Source organism: Dysidea avara, chromosome 3 (genome assembly GCF_963678975.1).
Source record: "Dysidea avara chromosome 3, odDysAvar1.4, whole genome shotgun sequence".
NCBI classification, from domain to species: domain Eukaryota; kingdom Metazoa; phylum Porifera; class Demospongiae; order Dictyoceratida; family Dysideidae; genus Dysidea; species Dysidea avara.
The window spans coordinates 38,477,672-38,493,482 of NC_089274.1; the positions used below are offsets into that span (position 1 = coordinate 38,477,672).

The 15,811-nt window shown below is 36.9% G+C and overlaps 1 protein-coding gene across 1 annotated transcript; it reads left to right on the forward strand.

Annotated features, from left to right (window-relative positions):
* The first annotated feature begins 3 nt into the window (after positions 1-3).
* Positions 4-9,835, forward strand: LOC136250906 (ralA-binding protein 1-like). Its single transcript, XM_066043247.1, has 16 exons — positions 4-261; positions 345-496; positions 1,109-1,228; positions 1,697-1,774; positions 5,013-5,138; positions 6,030-6,148; positions 6,585-6,715; positions 6,891-6,974; positions 7,259-7,337; positions 7,430-7,483; positions 7,574-7,634; positions 8,742-8,794; positions 8,842-8,913; positions 9,264-9,317; positions 9,374-9,436; positions 9,492-9,835. Exons 1-16 carry the CDS (start codon positions 101-103, stop codon positions 9,603-9,605), a joined length of 1,521 nt encoding a protein of 506 aa, XP_065899319.1. The 5' UTR covers positions 4-100; the 3' UTR covers positions 9,606-9,835.
* Positions 9,836-15,811: the final 5,976 nt, after the last annotated feature.

Genomic DNA, 15,811 nt, shown 5'->3' on the forward strand with positions numbered 1-15,811 from the left:
ATGCTGTAGCGCGCTATTTCTCATAATGCTTTCTGTGAGCGTTAGGATTTGAGATTGTAGCGAAAGTGGTGTAGAGTTTACAGGTCGAAGGGAGTCCGCTATGTCGCAGTATTCGGATTACGAACAGTACGATGACAGTTTTTCCGACTCGGACAATGAAATTCTTCAGTCTGGCGAAGTTAAGAACCGCAACATGAAGGCAGGATACAGCTCTTTCGCCGACCAAGAAGATTTAATGGAAAGTCTGAGCAATGCTCTTGAGTACGTATGATTTATAACATGTAGTACGTGTATTTCTCCTCCACAAACACAAAGTTACAACATTTTACTTTTGTTTTATGAAGTTCCAAGTCGGACAGCCCTAAGCAACAGAGTAAAAAATTGAAGAAACTTTTAAAACAAGACAAGCCTAAAAGCAAAGCTAAAGCAGAGCATAAAGGAGGTGGATTCAAGTTGAAGAAATCTACGAAAGGCAACAAGAAAAGCAAGCCTAAAGGTATGCCAAGTTTTACGTATTATTTACAAACCAGGCTTCAACACCTGTGTGTAGTGTCATACGATTAGACCTCCTGTTAGTTCTGAAATAACATACAACAACTGAAATGACATACAATGACAAGTCTCGTATACAAGTGCACACACTTTGTAGAGCTTGATGGAATTTTTTTCAATAATGGATGTCTATTTATGCTTGCCCTAAATAATGCAATCTACAATTCTAAGTAGCAGCCCTGTATTCCCTATATGGGGAAGACCATAGGTATAGTATCTATGGGCAGATCTTATAGCACAACCCTGCCAGAAACAAGGTGCACAGGCACATGTAATCTCTTTCCCAACTATCATTGAAGCCCTGGTATATATGGTAGTGTAATTACAGCTCTTTTAATTTTACGTGTACCAGCACAAGGAGGTACCTGAAGCTTTACACTAGCGTACATTGATTGTCTCTGTTGGTTTAGCTTAGTACATCACATAGTAAACATTGTATCTATAAATCTGTATATCAATTAAGCTTTAGCAGGTGATTTGATTTGTAATTTGTCAGAGGTGGTAAATAATAAATAACCTTGTTATCTTACCAACATTGCTTGTCTTGCTCCTATAGAAGACAATATTGTGTTTGGAGTTAGTTTGTTGACTGCTGTACAGCGGAGCAAACTAGCTGCAGATGGTATTGAACTTCCTACAGTTTTTAGAGAATGCATCAATATCCTTGAAGATCGAGGTACGTAATTGTACATGCACATGTACGGTGTATATACTAAAACCTTTATGAAACCACCCTCAGAATGAATCAATATGTACATATAGCAACATTGTTGTAAAAGACCCTCTGAGACCTCTACCAATATAGTTTGACCTCTGAAAAATCCAAATTTTCTTTATAACTTAAAAAATTTTCATTATTAACCTTTGCCTCCATAATGAAGACATTATTATGAAGTGTTCCAATGTACACACATCCTGTGCTGTATGTTACGCATAGTTTAGTATGTCCCCGGCTTCTTTGTTTTGGAACTAAACACAATTATATAGCAGCCATCCAGTGATGCTAGGGTATATTTTGTAACATGATGTTGGCTGTTTGGCTTACAACTGTAGCTTTATTGGCTCCCTCCTGGTCTGTTTAGTGTGGCTTTGTGGTGATAGGCTTGTTTGTAGCTACACTTCACCCTTCTTGTTGTTGATGTAGGGCTAGAGCAAGAGGGTATCTACCGATTGTCTGGAATGAAGTCTAAAATTGATGAAATCAAGGCTGCCTATGATAGAGGTGTGTGTATGTGTGGTGTAGTGTGTGCATTTGTGCATGCATGTGCTGTAGTGTGTACTTGTCTGTATATACTTTTGGTGTGTGCCAACAGAATTTTAGTTAGCAGGATATTCATTTACAGACAAAAGCAAATATAGCAAATTTACAACCTATCTGTTGAAAGGTTTTGTAGCATAGTAACCTGCAGCCTGTACACGGCACTTGAGCATTTGCATTCTTGTTACCAGTAAATTTAAGAGGTAGTAGAGATGAAAGCATGTATGAATTTACCTAATAATATTACAGTATGTTTTTAATTCACGCATACAATAATAACAGTATGCTGTTGGTTAAGTGGGAAGCCAGAGATGTACATGTTGTATGTGACATGTTACAACTAAACTATGTGCACATTCACCGCTGGAATAAAATATTTAAATGGCTGTAGACATGCATACTCTCAATAGGGAAAGCTCTACAGTGAATACTAGAAAATGAGGAGACCTCTGTAATTTGGACACTTACATACGTAGTAGGCTCAAATTATCCCTTTAATCAGGACACGTTGATGATCAAGGCACTTTTGGTTGGTCCTAAAGTTTTCATGCAGGCTCCAGTGTATGTTATTTTACTACTTAGCCAGGTTAGTTGATAGTACAATGTTGAAAACAAGACATGCAACAATATGTTTAGTGCTAAAGACGTAAATATTGTGGTGTAGTGATGTTATCAATATTTGGCTTGGTACACATCCATGTGGCACTGTTTGTTACAGCCCAGTGAGTTTTAGTTTACCAAATTTAAAAACTTGTTTATAAAAGCTCACAAGTTATGCATATAATACCCACTACCTTCTTCAAGCAGCAAAGTTGTTTACTGTTCCTTGGTTATTGAATTATGGGAAGAAACAGAACGGTTAATCCACCTACTTAAAATGATGACTAAAGTACAGTGTGCATTGTCTCATCTATTCCTTACATCTCATTTTAATGTTTCATCTACTGCTGCTATGAAACCATTCAAGGTATATTTCAATGAATACAATAGGTATTGCTAGGATGCGAGCCTTCCATAGAGCAGTTGCTTGATATTGTATTCATTTCTCTATTTTCAATACCAAATGTGTACACACTATATAATAAGAATTGAAGTGTGTATACATGTACATGGGAAATTTTGACGAAGGAAAAATTTGACAAATCCATACTCATCAAAATGTTGCAAGAAATCTTAACACCTAGTTTTACAGGTGCTTGTGAATGTTTGACAACTTAAAATTTAACAACTAAAAGTTTGACAAATTAACTGATTCATCAACCTTTTCTTTTGTCAAAATTTCTTGTTGTACAGTACTGCAGTTTTTCAATGTCCTTTTCTATAATAATTTGTCCCATGTGGTGTTATTTCATGCACAGGGTAGTAATTTAAAAGTGCTTGCATATAATTAATAAAATTTTTACTTGCAATAGTGAAGCACACACGTAACACACAGTATATCCAGACTCTCTACTCCAGTGTTTAATTTAGATTAGGCTTTAGCACCCTGGTGTTTTTAAACGTATCATTTTGTACCTTGTAGTGAAATACTCGGCCAGCTCATGTGTGTACTTCAGCCTGGCTTTAGTCGGATTAATATTATAAAAGTTTAGTATTTGAAATAATAGCGACCTCTATAATAAGACTACCCATCATTGTGGCTACATCAAGTGGTCCCAAACAGTGCTGAGGTATAATTTATCACCCCTTTAATAAGGTCACTTCAAGTGTATTTCGTGACCTCATTAATAAGACCACCTCATTATAAATAACAGTGTCAAATAGGTAAGAACACAGCTAAAGTGTATTTCGTGACCTCATTAATAAGACCACCTCATTATAAATAACAGTGTCAAATAGGTCAGAACACAGCCAAAGTGTATTTGGTGACCTCATTAATGAGACCACTATCAAATGCATATTGATGGCCTGAATTTTGGCTATGGCCTGCTATTAGTAAAGAACAGTATACAGCAGGTTTGAATGTCCAGCACACTAGCAATACAGATAATTCTGCATTGCATCTTGTCTTCAATTGCCATATGGCAGGGACATTTATTTCTTTTTTAAACATCTTATTATACCGGCCACTGAACAAGACTGGCAACTATATGAGATTGACAGTTATATACAAGATTAGCAATCACGTATTCTTTAGAATGCATACCTCCAAGTTGTACTCTCCTGGATGTATTCCAGAAAGGCTAATAAATAGTCTCCACTTGAATCACTTCATTGTTAATTTCATCATTTTTGTCTTTACGACACTGTACAGAATTGTCTGCATTAGGCTTTTTTTTGACTCTGATTTAAGACCCAGTGTTTATTCTCAAAAGTCAGTATTATTTCTGTTGAAAATATCCCCGGGTGATTAATCATTTATATGGATTGATGATAATATCATTATATATGAATAGTGGTTATAGCTACATTCAACTGTTGTGTTCAATATACATAATATATAAGTATTCGTAGACTCCACTGAACTAGGAAGGTAACAATGTGGTTGTAAACAAATATTTATATTATGTACGAATGTGTGGCATCATGCAAGAACATTTGAGCTTGTATCGGCTTTTAATCACATAAGTTATTACCATTAAATGCTCAAGTGTTTGGTTTTATGCTCGGTTAAACACAGTTATGAAGCTATGTGTGTCTTTATCAAGTAGGTGATGATGGTTGGCCAGTAATTGGTTTGTTTATCTTGTGGAATTCTGAGCTTACTGACCATAAATCCTTACGATAAATATACTATGTAAACAACAATTCTTGAAATATCTTATCTACCACAAACTGAAATGATAGTTGATATGTTCTGCTGATCTCAACCCAAATTAGTACTTGAATTCCTCAATTTAGTGATACCATTGATCCCTCTATACTAGCCCAATGGATATTAGTCTATTGATAGTGGAAACCTTCCATGGAGTAATTTGTTGTGTGTACACTACTCTATCCCAGTACATCACCATACAAGGTCTGTACTAGTCTTGTAACTGGATTAATTAGGACACACGATGGTCTTCTAATTCACTTATTATAAAAATGACGGAAGTATAATTAGAGACCTTGTGTGGAGTGAAGTTGTTTTTCATTCGTTTAATATATGTATGGTTTCCTTCTTCATAAAATGTTATGCATATGTGGACATAATATTATGTATATTGAAGTACTGCAGTCTAATGGATTATGCATGATGTATATTAATGTGTTTCTGTAGGTGAAGAGGTGGATTTGGAGAGTGCTGATGCTAATGTAGTGGCCAGTCTATTAAAGCAATACCTCAGGGAGTTACCTGACTCCCTACTAACTAGTAGACTACAGGATAGATTTGAAATGATCACCAGTGAGTATCCCGGCCTGTGCTTGATATTGAATAAATTACATGTGCATGTGTGTTTAGTATAGTTTCATGACATACATACAGACAGACAGATACATATAATATAAGTCCATGGCATCCACAGTGATTAGGCACCAGCCTATTATGCTGGAATAATTTTGAGCATAATAGGTGCCTGAAAGCATCAAGCATTATGCTAGCATATGCAAAATAATTATGTCATACTGTAAGCAAAAATGCACGCCATTGAAAAAGGTGGACAGTACAGTTGATGCCGCAGTGGAGCATAGTTATTTGACGTGACTATTATTATAGTTTACAATGCAGCCAAATTCTTAATGCACAACGAGTGTTAACTTTCACATTTAACCAGTTGTTCATAAGCTAAAGTTTATCATTATCCATTGGAAAGTAACAAAACATGGGAACTGCAGAAAATTTTGAGCAAAATTATGAGCATAATAGGCAAAAATTTTGAGCACTGCAACATAGCATAATAGGCAAAATTAAAAGCATAATAGGCTGGTGCCTAACAGTGATAATGCAAATTTTATCAGTTTACAATATACTGGTACATTTATTGGTACACACTATACTGAAGCACCTACATGCATATATTCACAGATGGGTATGGCCATTGCCATAGAGATGGTTTAAATTGCTATTAGTACTCATATATAATGTTCAAGGGGTCACACAAGTGCACATACCAATGGTTGCTATATGATGCACAGCACTACTGCACTATACACACTACACTCACGTACACACTAGATACATGACACACCCATGTACTGAGAATCTACCAATGCTGTGAAACCATTACATGTACGCACGCGCGCACACACATACACACACACAATTGTTATTAAAATTTTGTTCTCTATCCCATAGAAAAGTCCAACAGTATACAACAGATCATAGCAATGAGAGAAGTACTGGCTGACATGCCATCTCACAATAGACTAATGTTAGGATGGTTGATGGTGCACATGAGCCACATTGTGAAACATGTGAGTACCTGTTGTATTGTTGGGTGTGCTTACATGTGCAACTGTCACTATTAATATGGGGAGAAATATTTGCACTGTTTCCTACCGTTAGTTATTTAATACAAAGCAACTGGCATCAATACAATGGTAACAGCTCTTAGAACCAGGATAATTTATCAACACATTTAGCAAGTATAGTGTATCTGTGAGTACTTGAGCTGGCAAGGTCCAAATGAATTACTTTAGTGACCATCTATAGTACACAGACGGTATGTAGACTCTTTTCCTAAAGGAGAGTCTATTAAATATCACTCTGGGACCAATACTGCCTTTATTAAGGAGAGAAGTACCACACATAGGCTGATTGAATAGATTAACTTTACTATAGTATAAGGTCTTTGTTAGAGCTTTCAATAGTACGTAAATTCAATAATATGTCAATATTATCTTTCCTTAGGTATCTGTTAACAAGATGGGAATACCAAACATCATAATAGTGCTCAGCCCCACACTACAAACATCTCCAGCAGTACTGGCCATCATGTTGAACAATGTCAAGGAGATATTTAGTGATGTCACAATCACTAAGTTAGTGGCCTGCATAATATCATCACATACCAGTCATACACGATAAGCTATATACTTAATGTGATGCTATTTCTGTCATTATTATTACTGTAATAGGCTTTGTAACATTATTCTGTACAATTGTCATTGCTATGGGATTAAGGCTTCATGAAATGTCACAATTCTATTGCTGCAGATATGTGCGTCCACAAGAGGAGGAGGTGGTGATTGAAACTACTCACGAGCCATCCAATAGCTTGGACACCTTCAACACACCAGAGTTAGTAAATGTGACTGTCTCAGCAAAAGTCCACATAGTCACACAATGATAATATCAAAATAGTGTAACGTAATACATTTACATACATAGTTTCAGTATGTATGTAAAGTTGCTGTTAATACATGCGTGTATCATAGAGGGTGGTACTTTTTCTGGCCATGTAAAATATCAAAATAAGTTCCTTAGTGGTTTCACTTCTCTAAATAGTTGTAAAGTAATGTCACTAATATTGAGTTGTTGTGTCTTTCTGTGATATACTGTAAAGTGTGTCTTTTGCTATGCAGGAAAGTGGTAGCAGAAATTGAGAGATTGGGTAGCATACTACAGAAACTACATGGACAGATGGCTGGCAAATTCAATGAGGCATGTGTTGGTTATGTTATTGTGTGATATGTATATGATGGAAAGGTTGATGGGTCTTTAGTTGTGTTAGAGATGTATTTGTTTGTGTTTAGAATGAGGAGAGAATATGGGAACTGCAACGAACCATAACTAATCTGAGAAGAAAGGTGTGTATTGAACAATGTGTAGTACTGTCCGTGTGTGTGTGCGTGTGTATTGTGTTGATGTCACAATGTAAATGTATTATTTCTCTGTAGCTGAAGTCAATGAAATCTCAGTCTCAACCAGCTATCCTTGATGTAACTAGTGAACCTGAAGGTGTGTAACAAGTAGCTACTGTATGACTGTAATATTGACTACTATTAGTAGCATAGTCCAGTATCATACAGTATGGTAGTACTGTATACTGTATATTAGGGATCAAGGAAGTTTAGGTTTTATAGGCCAAAAATATCACCCAAAACCAGCTTCATAACACCATCCTGGAGCCTTGGTAGTATATTGGTTAGATATAACCAAGCCCAAAAGTACCTCCAGTACGACCCCAATAGATTGTTACAAAAATTTTAAAATAATTTTATTCAATGGAAGTTAACTGATGCCTTCAGGCGAGTGTAACTCAATATAACGGCTAAGACTACAGGCTTGATTTTTTTCACTGTTCAACGTCGCTTTGTCCCAAGATGTGCCTTTTGGCATGCCACAGTACATACAATCCATGCATCATGGACTTACCTTTGTCCTCCTTTGTTTTAGCCCAAGGTGTCGATTCACGGTAGCACGATGCATGGCTTCCGTAAACAGTTGTATTTTACATGGTGACTGGGTTGATTGCAGAGGTGCTTCTAATACTGTTCTTTGTTTGTAACGGTAACGGACTGAAAATAGATGACTGCGAAGCATAGTGGCCACTTCACTTTCAAGTCAGCAATTGATAGTTGGGGTGTGCAAATTGTCCGTATTTTTCATGGTGACTGGATTGATTGCTGGGGCACTTCTGCTGTTCTTTGTTTGTAACATTGTGTAACGGCTGAACATATATAGCTGAAAGCATAATGGCCACTTCACTTTCGAGTCAGTAATTAATAGCTGGGGTGCGTGTTCAGACAAAAACATTAAGTCTGGTGATGTCCTTTCTTTTGATATGGTATGTGCGGATTCACCAGTCATAATAATGTTACAAAATAGTAAACAAACAAGTATAAGGAAAAATTAAGAATTTTAAGTTTGATTAGGGATCATAGAAAAAAGTAGGGGAAACAAGGGAGGTCACCTACAACTAGTATATCTAGGTGTAGGCGACCTCCCTTGTTTCCCTACTTTTTTCTATGATCCCTAATCGAACTTAAAATTCCTAATACTTGTAAGGTGTATGCACCCTTGTCTATACTGAATGGTTTTGTTACAGCCAATTACATTTTGTAGGATTTCTTAATACACTCATACATATGGAGACCACCCTATTGGCTGAAAAAGATGTAAGGGGAAACTTGTGTGTTTGCTGTTCTTATTATTTACTTGATAGGTATTGATGGAAGCTAATGAATTGTTGAAGGGAGAAATCAAGAAAGAAGCTGAACTGATAGAACAGTGCAAGGTAGGTACTGTATTTGTGTGTATGGTATGTTAAAAGTAGTTCTCTAGTGGGCAAAATTTATGTACATGTTGTATGGGTTAGTACTTCCCACTGTTTAGTGCTGTAGTCTCTTTTTTTGTTTTGCCTCCTTTTATGTGTGTTTTGTGCTAGCTTACTTTCTTTCTCTCCCTGTACACATCGGCTGATTTTTTGTGTATTTATATTTTATTGTGTTGTAATTGACTGTAGTTAAAATGTCCATAATATGGCTTAGGTCTTTACATCCATTTCCCTTGAAAACAAAATGTCTCAAATTGACATGCCATTGTATACTACTATACATTGCTGTGAACATCATTCTCTCTTATTAGACTGAGTTATCAAGAGTCCCTCCAGTTGAGGATGAATATGAGTTCTTTGAAGATGTAAGCTGCTAATTTATCAAAGTAATTGTACATGTGTCTACATTCTCTTTTACCAGGTGGATGTTGCTGAACTAGCCAAGCAGGTAGCAGCCTTGAAATGGCAAAGAAAAGAACTACAGGTACATACACTATTGGAATCATTGTGGTACAGTTCTTATTGCTCCATCACTTCAGGTTAATAATAGTGAATTAAGAGATGCTATTATCCAAGAGAGAGACTCAATTCGAGACCTCAACACCAAGCTAAGAATACATGCAGTCACTGAACAGACGGCTGCTGTGTCATGAGGGCGTTATAATAATCTACCTGTAAATTGATGAATGCCATTTTCAGATTTGCTTCTTTTTAAAACTGTCACATGTAAATATTTTATTATAATAACCATTGTGTGCTGTTGTAATGTGTTCATTGTGGACTTGTGTCTATTTTATTTTGTTGTAAATTAATATCATTTTGTTTGTTTATGTACATTACGTGTATGTGAAATTTTGATTATAATGTTTTCATTATGTACACAGATCAGGGAGATGATGGTACATGTGACTGTATATTAAAGGTTCAGTTCTCAAAGGAGCTTGCAAAATATTTCTGGATGGTAATACCATGGAATCCATCTCAACAAAGTAAAGGCTCTATATAGTTAGGGGCACTAAATATATCTCCATGTAAAAAACTGAGATGGTGGTCCCATGCAGTATTCTGGATTCATCATAGCAGCAAAAAACCTTTATTGTCTGTCCACTGTTTGACAAGCTGAAATTTCAATAATGCTTAACAAATTAATTGGATGTGATGTGATTTTTAGATGCCTTCTATAGAGTTGGCTACTAACCAACTGCTCTAACTAATATGCTGTCAGATTTTACCACAATTGGGACCGCCAATCATGACATCTAGCACTTATACATGTGCATGTATTTCTGAAGTCTATCAAGTGGTCAGAAAGACATATATAGCTATAGTTTGTTATAGGGTGGATATACCGTATGACAACAAATATTGGCGAAACTAATATTTGGCGATTTGCTATAAAATTGCAGTTGGCGAAATTTTAATTTGGCGAAATGCTCTCACTGAAAAATTGGCGAATGACTTTAGAATATTCTGGTCCTACTACTGTACTCGAATATCTGTGCTCCAATTTCTTTCATGGCCACATCTACTTTCAGGATTATTTGCTGTCTGTAGACATACTCCCCCATTTATCAATGGCTGCGCATTTATGTCTGCAAGCTTTCGTGGAGCTACACCCACTAATCGAGTACGAGTTTAAGTCTAGTCAGTAAGCCACACCCATTTCGGCATGCGTGGAACAACACTAATTTACCACTTTCAGTAGAACGTTTGTCGAAAACCTACTTCAACAACTGCTTGACCCAATGTTTGAAAATAAATATTGACGAAATTTAAATTTGGCGGTTTAGTGACGAATTGCCAATTCGCCAAATTTAGTTCACCGCCAAATTTAATTGGTATATGGGGGCTTTAATCTTGGGTAATATAATGCATAACCTAACCTTTCTTTAGTTGTTGTTTTTATAATAGCAATGCATGTATATAACAGTACATGCAGTAGTTATAGTGAAACTACAAAACAATTAACTATAACAACTATATACAAACTGCAGCAAAGAAAGTACAACTAGCTATGGGGAAAAGCAAACTGTGTAAACTCATCCTGGCATTGTTTGTGCATAAACACAATAGCTAGTGGGATCCACTGACAAAATAATTATTACTACAATCAAAACATCTTTGATTTCTAACTATGATCGTGTATTCTGCCCTTGAGAGCCATAAATTTACGGTGTGCTGCTAAACTAAACAGTATATGTCGGGTTAAAGCTCCCCATTCCCATTCCCATTCCTAGCTCCTCTCTTGAAATTGCTACTATCTTTGGCAGGAAGTTGGGACTCCTGTAAACATGTTTTATGTCCAGATGGCTACATCACAGCTAGGAAAATGAGACATGCTCTGTTAGATACTAGAACTAAATGTACCTCTGTAGTGATATATATAATATACATGGGATATAGCTATTTAACAAGGCTTCAAAGAAACTATTATTCTTCCATTGCTCTTTAATTACCAGCTGAACGAAAGCATGTCATCTTGCCCTTGCTGTTAGTTGGCAGCTTAGATGAGTTCTTAGAATCACTAATAAATCAGCCATTCGTTATTTCACCAGCATTTATATTTGTTTATTTATTCATTATTAACTCTACAGAGCATGACACACATGCAGATACCAAGTAAGTACTTGCTGGAGCTATATAGTACGTAGTTCTTGTTGAGTGATGGTCACATGGGTGAGAGCACTCAAGTAGTACTTCACATTACATTACTGGCAAGTATATATATATATATATAGCTATTACATAGCTAGCTACTTGCCAGAAAGTTTGGCAACGCTATATTATACACCCAGAATGAGCAGGAATATGATCACCCACAACAAATTTATTATTATTATTATTATAATTTTGGGGAAAAGGGCAGACAGCAAAGCTGATTAAGCCCAAACAATTACAAATTATAAGTGCTGTTCAATCAAGTTTGAAAATGTAGCTAGAGTGTTCAGTTCAATTATGTGCGGTGGCAGTGAATTCCATTCCCGCATGGTTCTTGGAAAGTAGCTTGTCATGTAGGTGGTGGTGTTTGTTGGTGGTACAATCAAGTGAAACGGATGATGATGTCTAGTGTGTCTGGTGGTGAAATGAATGTATTCTGGTAAAGATAAGCCAATTCCTCCATGCATTATTTGCTAGAACAAATTAAGCCTCTGTTGCTTCCTTCTCTTCACTAGGGGTAACCAGTTGAGCTGTTCCAGCATGGCACTAACACTACTGTGATAACTATAATCAGATAGAACCCATCTAGCTGCACGCCTCTGAACCTTTTCTAAGATTGATATCTGAGTCTGATAGTATGGGTCCCAAATCAATAGGTTGTGATCCTATATTAGACATTGCATGAGTTGTAATGGTATGATTATATAAGATAAACACAATAGCATACATTACACCACTCACACATACAAGTACACAAATAACATAGATAGTTGACAAAGCATGGCTTTTCACACAGCCATGAAAATCCCTAAATGAATGAAGTTCTTTAATATCAGATGGCAAGGAATTCCTGTTCAAAACTGAAGCGCTAAGGTAGCACCTATAGAGGTGCTATTTTTGACTGGAGCAGTCAAAATTTAGCACTCACATTTTAGTAATTAAATTTTGATCGTCGAAATGTCGCCTTGGTTTCACTTAAAAAAGAAGCTTGATTGCTTTTGCGGATGCCTTGATCGCTTGATTCACTGTACAGAAGCCCCTTGATCGCTTGATAGAATCTTGATCCTGGTCACAAGTGTTTCAACAGACAGTGTTATATAAACGTAGACAGTCCCGAGGGCAGTCCAGAAAGGGTGTCTGGATTCAGTGGAATGGAATGGTGGAATGGAATGGTGGAATGGAATGGTGGAATGGAATAGAATAGTGGAATGGAATGGAACGGTACTTAGGTAATTTCAATTAGTGGTCACCTCTTTAAAAGACCATGCACCTTCTAACAAAGACCACCTCTTTCAAAGACCGTTTAACTTTAATATCTGAATTGTTGTTTTAGAGCCCAATAAGACAGTCTTATTGATGAATTGTGTGCCACATGTTATGTCCCCTAGAAAAGCCAGTGATATCTGATTTATGATACAATACAGTAATAGACTAATAGCTATATACCCCATACAAAAAACAGCTTGGCTATACAAAGAAAAATGTGTCTACGAAACTAAAAGCAACTGGCAACTAAAGGAGCTAATATCTAGAAATGAATGTCAATATATACTGGCAACTAAGTATAATCTAATCAAAAACAGCCAAGCTGTAAAAAAAGGTGCAGCCCCCAAAAAGGCCATGGTGAAAAAAGATGTGAAATCCAAGGTGGCGGCCAAGAAATGGCTGTGATGGTAGGTTAATGGTTAAATTTTAATAACGACAATTCAGGCGAATTTGGTGCCAAGACCAAGTGGCACAAAATTCACCTGAATTGTCATTATTAAAATGTAACCATTAACCTACCATCACAGCCATTTCTTGGCCGCCACCTTGGATTTCACATCTTTTTTCACCATGGTTTTTTGGGGGCCGCACCTTTTTTTACAGCTTGGCTGTTTTTGATTAGATATCACTTCTTTTTGTATTTGTATACTGCAAAGCCTGCCTATGGCTGGCTTTGGGGCTTTTTTAACCCATGTGTTTTTTTCTTTACCACAGGAAGAAGAAAAGAACTTAAAGAAGATTTGTAATGCTTCAATTATTTTTGATTTTATTAGTAATTATACACATTATATACATATATTTATTACATGCCCATTATTCCCCACAGGATATTTTTTTGCAGCTGATCTCTCTACTGGGTGACTTGAAATGTAGCTGAACTATATACAGGATGGTTTCTTTGTAGCTGAACTCTCTACAAGGTGACCTCTTCTAGCTGGTCTATCTACAGGGTGATTTGTTTGCAGCTAAACTCTCTACATAGTGCTTTCTTTGTAGCTGAACTCTCTATAAGGTGATTTGTTTGTAGCTGATCTCTCTGCAGGTTGATTTGTTTTCTCTACAGGGTGATTGCTTGTAGCTGAACTCCTTACATTGTGTCTAGTTTCTAGCTGATGTCTCTACAGGGTGATTTTGTTATAGCTGATCTCTCTACAAGTTGATTTGTTTGTAGCTCATCTCTCTACAAGTTGATTTGTGTGTAGCTGATCTCTCTGCAGGTTGATTTGTTTTAGCTGAACTCTCTATAAGGTGATTTGTTTGTAGCTGATCTCTCTACAAGTTGATTTGTGTGTAGCTGATCTCTCTGCAGGTTGATTTGTTTTAGCTGAACTCTCTACAGGGTGATTTGCTTGTAGCTGAACTCCTTACATTGTGTCTAGTTTCTAGCTGATCTCTCTACAGGGTAATTTGTTTGTAGCTGAACTCTCTATAAGGTAATTTGTTTGTAGCTGATCTCTCTGCAGGTTGATTTGTTTTCTCTACAGGGTGATTGCTTGTAGCTGAACTCCTTACATTGTGTCTAGTTTCTAGCTGATGTCTCTACAGGGTGATTTTTTTGTAGCTGAACTCTCTACAGGGTGATTTGTTTCTAGCTTATCTCTCTACAGGTAGATTTGTTCATTGCTGATCGTTCTAAAGGTTGATTTGTTGTAGCTGAACACTCTGCAAAGTGTTTTATTTGTAGCTGATCTCTTTACAGGGTAAATTGTTTGTAGCTGAACTCTCTCCACAGTGACTTGTGTGTAGCTGAATTCTCTAGAGAGTGACTTAATTGTAGCTGAATTCTCTACAGGGTGCATGACTTGTTTATAGCTGAACTTTCTTCAGTGTGACTTGTAATGTTCTGAATCTCTATAGTGATATATTTGCTTAACTCTCCACATGGTGACTTGCTGCACTGTCTATAAGATTAACTGTTTGCAGCTGAACTCCCTACAGAATAACTTGTGATGTAATAAAATTCTATAATGAAGTAAATAAATTAGCCGAATGCTCTATTAGGGTGACTGTTCTATTAGAGTATCTCGATCTCGCATTTGCTACACGTAGTTGGCTTTAGAATCATAACTCAGTGGTTTGTAATCCGATCCTTCTGTACTACTGCAAGGACTTTCTATGAATACTATTCCAGCTATACACCGATTTTCAGCTCATTGCTCTAAGCGGTTTTCCTAGTAGGCGTGAAAACTAATACTTTTTTATTCATAAAAATCGATCGCGTAATTGTGACACAGGTTGGGTTTTGTGTCATATCTCCGTGGTCTTTATCTCGATTCCTTTCAAACCACCAAAAGGCACTCCTACGATGGTTACTCCATCTACATAGCAATTTTCAACTCATTCCATGAAGCGGTTTACCCTGTAGGCGTGACAACAAATCGATCTTGTTTTACTTGAATAATCGGTAATAACTCCTGAACCATTCATCGGATTTGTACCAAATTTGATGCTAGGATTCGCCTTTGGACTTCCTTTCTGTGTGCCAAATTTCATGGCGATCGGAGTATGCGTTTGCTTGTTATAGCAATTTTTGCAAGTGTGCGAAAAAAAACCCCCCGAAATTTTGGCAGTTCGTATCTCGGAAATGGTTGGAGCGATTTCCTTCAAATTTGGAATGTAGACTCCCCTTGCTGGCGGGCAACTGTGTAGCAAATTTGGTTCCAATCGGGATAAGTGATCACTGAGATACAAAGGTGTGAAAATGACGTTTTGGTTCTTCCTGTCAATATACTCACGGGTGTGGCGCGCCGGTTCCTTGGGCCGCACGACACACTACCGTGTGTCTTGATTTACAATGATCTTGGTCCTTTATCATTGACTTGTGCAGTCTGACTGTATTAATTCCAGGGGCGTAGCCAGCCAATATTTGATGGTTGGGCATAACATCAACTTAACTACACACACAAGAAACACGCTCACTTTCACACGAGACATT

What these genes read in the sequence shown, in the direction of transcription:
- LOC136250906 (XM_066043247.1), top strand. Translation starts at nt 101, where the DNA reads ATGTCGCAGTATTCGGATTACGAACAGTACGATGACAGTTTTTCCGAC. An exon ending in AGTCTGAGCAATGCTCTTGA is followed by an intron (nt 262 to 344) that starts GTACGTATGATT and finishes TGTTTTATGAAG; the next exon opens with TTCCAAGTCGGACAGCCCTA. An exon ending in CAAGAAAAGCAAGCCTAAAG is followed by an intron (nt 497 to 1,108) that starts GTATGCCAAGTT and finishes TTGCTCCTATAG; the next exon opens with AAGACAATATTGTGTTTGGA.